The sequence below is a fragment of the Temnothorax longispinosus genome, chromosome 3 (genome assembly GCF_030848805.1).
Source record: "Temnothorax longispinosus isolate EJ_2023e chromosome 3, Tlon_JGU_v1, whole genome shotgun sequence".
Lineage (NCBI taxonomy): Eukaryota > Metazoa > Arthropoda > Insecta > Hymenoptera > Formicidae > Temnothorax > Temnothorax longispinosus.
In genome coordinates, this window is record NC_092360.1 from 14,767,604 (window position 1) to 14,774,480 (window position 6,877).

The 6,877-nt window shown below is 36.3% G+C and overlaps 1 protein-coding gene across 4 annotated transcripts in view; it reads right to left on the minus strand.

Annotated features, from left to right (window-relative positions):
- Nucleotides 1–6,877, minus strand: part of LOC139810748 (EF-hand domain-containing family member B) — an 86,726-nt gene that overhangs the window by 6,497 nt on the left and 73,352 nt on the right. Inside the window, exon 6 of one of the 4 annotated variants that reach the window (XM_071774573.1) lies at nucleotides 2,338–2,542. The exons of 2 other annotated variants lie outside the window; for them this stretch is intronic. Coding sequence is in view for 1 of the 2 variants with exons in the window: in XM_071774572.1 (XP_071630673.1) it covers nucleotides 960–992 (33 nt within the window). In the remaining variant the exon portion in view is untranslated. Of the gene's footprint in view, nucleotides 1–959; nucleotides 1,086–2,337; nucleotides 2,543–6,877 lie in introns of those variants that run through there. One more of the 4 variants, XM_071774572.1, reaches the window with a different exon arrangement.

Below are 6,877 nucleotides of genomic sequence, written 5' to 3' on the forward strand. Positions count from 1 at the left end.
CTGTGAGTGCGCGCGCAACGAAAAAAGGCCCGAGATCTCGGCCAAGAGGAACTCGATATCTCATCCAGCTGTGCGGTTGCGAGGCGAATTTTTAAGTTACAACCTCGTGCAAAGAGAGAAGCGCTAAACGACGAGCGTTTGAAATTCGTCGCGTCGTCGCACCATTGCATTTAAAGCAGCAGCTCCCAAATTGGACAAGTGAGAGTAATAATAAACCAATGGAGTGAATATTACAAGGACAGATAAGAATGGCACGCGCTTTGCGCCAAGCGTATCTTCATTTCTATTTCTGAAGTGTGTCGTATTTAAACCTAAAGAGTTGACATTACTCGCAGAATTCTCTCCGTTATTAAGAGGAGGCTTAATCGTTATCTTATCTTCAAAATATCATTAAAATCAATATTTTTAAATCGTTGTATATCAAGACCATTATTTTCAAATATTTTAAATGTTATGACTTTATAATGTATATATATGTATAAACTTGATTCAAATATAGGTATTTATATCTATAGATTTAAGAACTGTCTGACATGAAGGAAGGGAAAAAGTATGGAAAAATAATATATTGTGGTATACATATGGAGAGGGAGAGGGAGAGGAAGAGAGAAAGAGAGAGAGAGAGAGAGAATTACGAAGGATTAAGCTATTTCCGGGTATTCCTTTGACAACCTCTGATAGCAGGCATAGTAGCATGTGACGTAGTACGAAACAGTGTCAGCAAGCTGGGTCGGCGTGTGAGTAAAACGGTAACCGAGCGCGGAACAATATTTGCCCGATAACCAGCCTGGAAAACGTTCTCTCCGCGTGCTAATGGATTTAGCGATGGCCGGGACCACGTGCCCCGTTCCGAACGAACGAGCGTTGCTCCACACGCGGCCGGCACGCGCGTATTGTGCAAATGTCTGTTTGCCGTGCCGCGTGTTTCACCAACGATGATCGATGAGATTTTTATTCACATGCGAGCAAACAACGGTGAGCCGAAACCCCATGCTTTTCTTCGTTTCTTCTGCCGTGAGCGAGCTCGATCGACACGGTCGGATCGTTCGAATTCGGGTCGGATCCTCGCGATTATCTACAATCCCCGTTATTTTGTACCTCGTAGATTTATCATGGAATTTCCACCGTTATGCATTTCCTGAGAACCTCTCAGTAGATGTAATTACGGTGTAACAAGTAATAATATATTCAATTGCCCCTTTCTGTAGTATGTGTTCAACGGAAGGTTCACCTTAACAGAGTATAGAGAAATTATAAGATGATTATAGATTTAAATATAAAATCCTGTAAATTGAGAAGAAAGAATAAACATATTATATAAAATATGTGTGTATAAAATATAATCTGCAAAATAATCTCTCAAGCACAAAACAAAAATATGAAACATAAATTATAGAATTCTTCAACTATCGATTCGTCTCACTAGAGAGCGTCTTTTTATTCGTCCGAACCTTTCGACAAGCCGTTCGTGTAATTATCGCGGCCCTGATAAGGCGTAAACGGTAATACATCTTGAATATCATGATATCGCTTTCACTGGACCAGTATTTCTGGATCAGTATTTCTTCCGCATTTTTGCGACCGAAATTCAGTCGTTGCAAATTTACAAATATTATTCTTTTTATTGGATTTAATGACATCAGAAAAAGGAATTTTTTCGAGCACGTTCCTTAATCTACCCTATTACTATATGTTAAAATTACTATGTAATGTCGGAACAATTAATTTTTATTTGAAAAATTGATATAATACGATAAATATTTGATACAAAACTTTTGTCCAGAAAAAAATTAACTTGACAATTTCGACAACTTTGTTAAGTGATGTGTTAAAATTTTGTTCTTTTCAAAATCTATACTTTTCATTGTCACGCGCCATATCTCTTCTCATTTTCCTTTTGCACAATGTATTAATAAAAATGACGGTTTTCTTCTGCAAAATAGCGTTCAATAAATTTCATTTTGTCTATTTATATATTAGCTATTTAGTTTCAATTATTTTCCGTCAATCATCGTTTGGTATGTTGTATGTTTCACTAAAAGGATCAAAATAAAAGCCTGAAAAAATTAATTATAAAATTTTGTATTAAATTTCATTTCATGCAATAAAATATTATGCAATTATTCAATATTATTGAATTAGTCTTATTGTGTCCTTAATTTCTGTTCAAATAACAAAGATTCTAATGAGGTATAGGTGTGTTCTGAAGACCAAGTATGCTATCGATGAACATTTAATGTAATGTTTTTTCTTGCAAATTTTTGAAACCCATCTCTTTCGTGCATTAAATAAACGGCATCACCAGTTCGACGATACTTTCAAGGAACTCGTTTCGACCTTCACACTTGTGCCGTTATAATGTATCGCTCTTAGGATGACTTCGAAGTAGCGGCAGCAGTTTCAGCTCGTTCTCCATCATCATCCGTCACACGTGTTCATAGGTCGGGTTCATCAATTTGACGGAGGGAGAGATCGATTTCCCTCGCTTGTCTTGAGATAATACGGCCGGAAGTAGCGCCGTTCTCTCACGTCTATAATCACACTGTAACGGAACCAGCAATGATGGACATCGTGTCAAAAGAACTTTTATTAACGTTCATTACGGCTTAATCATCTGTTTGAACAACCATGAAGCCAATTTTAAAATAATTTTTGAACAACCATGAGGCTAATTAACGATTTGCAATTGAAAAATTTATCTTGAAAACATTACGGTACTGTCAATTCGATTTTTTAGGTATGAATCATGTTTGAGAAGAGAGAAAAGCCATCGCTTATCTAATAATATTCTTTAACAACTTCGCAGTATTATTTGATTATTATTGTTCTTTTAAAAACAATATTAATTCAAAATAACATTTCAATTATTTTACGTCTTTTTAAACAGTATTACTGTAGTAATATCATCGCATTGATATTTTTACATATTTTCTTCAATATGATCACACTGATACGTCGAGGCATGCATCAATTTTCACAGAATTTCATCAAGCGCAATTCTTGAAACTCGTCAATTAGATAGGGTTCTAAAGGATGATGAGCATTTCAGGCAACGAGGCATGTAATTGCCGGTAAAAAAAAATATATATCGCAGTCATAAAAGAAAAGATGAATATTAAAATTTGACATGTGTTTCTAGATACCTAGAATACATCGTATACGAACTACGAACAAAAGTATGCACACATTAAAAGGCCGTTATCACCGGGCGTGTGCGTGCGCGTCGTATAATTTTAGAATCAAGGAAACCGAGCTAATGATATCCGACTTAATGTCATTTCTATCTTAGACACTCCCTAATTTGGTACCGATTTACATTCTAGACAGATAAGAATCCAAGTATGCGCCATTATCGCGATCTCTTGCAGAATATCCCTGTCGCGAAATCATTTTTGCGTGATAAAATATCGCTGTGTTATGATTGCAAAACTTGAGCAAATATGACGTGCAAGATGTGAAAAGATATTATCAGTTGTTTGGTAGTTAACTCTTTAAAGAAACTATTAATTTTAATCCTTCGATGATGGATGTTTGACTTTCGCCAAATATCGCGAAAAATTCTGAACAATAAAAATTAGAGTAATAACTGTTTATGTAGAATAAAATCAGAAAAATTAAATTCAGAATAAAAGTTAATATAATAAACTTTCAGATTTATCGTGTAACGCAATTTGGCAAAAATATAGAATTATATAATTATCTCAATAAGTTATAAATATGATTTTAAAACTTTTTTCTTTTAACTAGCACACGTATATCGACGTATATAAAAACGCAGGATTAATTATGTTCGTCTGATTAAGATCTTTGAACGTAAATGGTGATAAATTAGTAGGTTAAATTTAAATTTATCAAACAGTTTTGATTCGCATTAATAGGATATTAATTATATACACTGTATACTCTCTTCCAGAGGTATACCGCGAAACATGATTGCCATGTTCCGGCAAGCGAATAAAAGGTGTGTAATGATCAGCTCTCAGTTCCATTGCAAATTATAAGAATCTTACTACTCACGTGACTCAGCGTGTGCGAATTTGTTTCTTTTCAAGATGTTTTCTTGGCACGAAAGTCTTGATAAAACATGTAAAAATTTACAGAGAAAATTATATTGAAATTATTAGATTTCACAATTCCACGAATTTTTTCTTCTTTAATATATATATATATATATATATATATATATATATATATATATATATATATACACACACATATATATATATTTTTTCTAAATATTTCCAACAAGTGTTAAAAACATAACAAATGTTTATTTATCTTTACGTATATGATTATATTTATATTTTATATTTATATATGCAGCTGAAAGAAAAATTGCGCACACTTTATCCCCCTTATAGTAATATTGATATTGTGGTCAATTATGGTTAATAAACCGGCTCTTGGTGAGCGATATTGCAGAAAATGCCGTTCTTTCTCGACGATTATGAACATAACGCGTTAACGATTATCCGCTTAACTCACTGACAGCTGACATTAGCACACGAATTCCCGCGCTAAGCGGCCGCGCGTTCTCTCGCGCATTGCTTTTGATACTCCCAGTTCTATCTGCGCTCACCTTTCTACAGGTGATAGGACCATAACGTGTAGACGTAATTTCAATGATACGAACATGTTTTCGCAATACAGAATTTAATTTCTCATCGAAGAGTTACTATACAATAATTTCCTCTTCTTTCCTCACCTTCTACCTCTCTTTTCTAAAAAAATGATAAAAAAAAAAACAGATATTCTAAAAATTTATTTTAACATTAAAAAGTTCAAATTTCACATTGATTTGAAATTAAAGAATAAAAACAAATTGAATATATGATTAAATGTCTCGATTAAAAAATTAGAGAAACAAATAAAATGACTATATTTATGTTGTTCGCACAGCGAATTTCCTGATGGAATCATTTTTTAATGTATATTTCTGTTCCGAATATTGCGACGTAATAAGATACATGAATCGTCCTGTGTATAAGAATAATTAGAATGCTCCAGGTATATCATAGAGGTATTTCCTCATTTTACGCCACAATTTATTTCAACGTCAAGCAACCTGAGATCTCTGCGTTTCATTTGTCTACGGTTTCTAGGAAAAGGCGATCGGTATGAGGCCAAATGACGAGCTGAGACGAATCCTAATTGTCTACATTCCCAGACGATCCACTTGTGATTCATCTCCAATGTATTTTCTCTGTCATTAACTTGAGTCGTCTTTACCTAGAAAGACAACTTTGCATCTTTGTCTCCTATAATCCTTAATTTTTTCTTTGCTCATGATTGATTGTACTATGTTTATCGAATATTTCAAATATCGAAAAGCATATGCGATCAAAATCAAAGTATACAATTCTATGTAAGTACTTTGAAAAAATTGAAAAACTCGGTTCCTTATCTCGCTATCATCATTTCACTCATTTGAGAATGATTGGAAATTAATTGTAAACTGACATAGCACTAAACACATAGGATGTGCACGCACGGGACGAGCGCACGCAGGTGCACTCTACTCGAGGGGGAAGGGGATAGAGCAGCGAGACATGGGAGGAGTTCCCTGCGAGTGCTCTCTCCGTCTCGTCGGAGAGACCACTCTCGCGATGGCAGAGGTGGTCTCTGCTCACCTGAGCGTTTCAGGTGGCAGTCGCCCTGCTGAGTCGTTCAGCGACGGGTTCTCCTCGCGTGAGCGCCGCGAGCGAGCGCGATTCGCCAGAGAACACACGACTTAACGATTCCGGAAATTTGAGATCCGCGAATTCGAGACCGAGATTGAGATGTCGAGCGAATCCGCGAGTATTTGCGATGCGATCTCCCAAATTCTCCTCCGTAGATCGATGGAGCATCCATCGGATCTGTTTTTATAAATGCAACCTTGAGAGACAAGACGTTGGAATAATTACTCTTACGGGGGCACGATAAGAGGGGGGAGATCACGAGGATTATTTTAGCAAAATAAAGTTTTACTAGACGAGATCGTTGTAAACTTGACTATGGTTTAATCAGGGACTACGTATTATTAAATCAGACCAATTTTACCGGGAGTAAGGTTTTCGATGCAAGCAGTTGATTGATTTATATGTAATTATATATTTTCGTTGATTAAAGCAAATGTACATTTTCGGTGACCGTATCGATCCAACAATACATGTTTAGTTGATTTAATAAATCAGAAGGATTCTCAATCTTTATCGGACTTGACGAAACATTGTACAATTGAAACGCTTTTGTGAATCACAAAGTATTTTATATAAAAGACAATGTGACGCATCAATATGAACAAGTAACCAAGCGGAGATTCGGTTGTGCGATAATTGATCATACCCTGCGCGACGCTCGATCGACAAAATCAAGGATTTGGAGGCGGATCCACAGCGTGAAAAAAGTGCACGCCCTCGGGTGATTTCGAGGTTCACTAATTGCGACAACATAAACGACTGAATTTGATCGAGGAGCAGTATCCGAGAGAAAAGATTAGCGTTCATTAAACAAACCAGGACGATCCTGACCATCTTGACGATCCTGACGATCTCGTGGATTTGTATGTCGACGTGTGCAAAGCATTCCCGAACGGCGTCGTATAAATTTGTCGTGAAATCGACTCGTCCGACTGCATTCTGATGGAATTATCAGGGTATCGCGTAATAACAACTGAAGCGGAGCTGCAAAAAGCGCTCGGTTAAAGAACCGACCGCGGGAAGGAAACCTCAAGTCGGAGTTTATAGGATTGCAGAGTGCGACGGGGCAAGGAAGAAAAGTACCGCGTGCGCGCATGTTGGTCAATGAAAGCGTCTTATTAAAGATGGATCAATGTATAGGATATATTTAAAAAAGTAGAGACTCGTTTCCACAGCTGGATTTTCCGAGCTTTTCT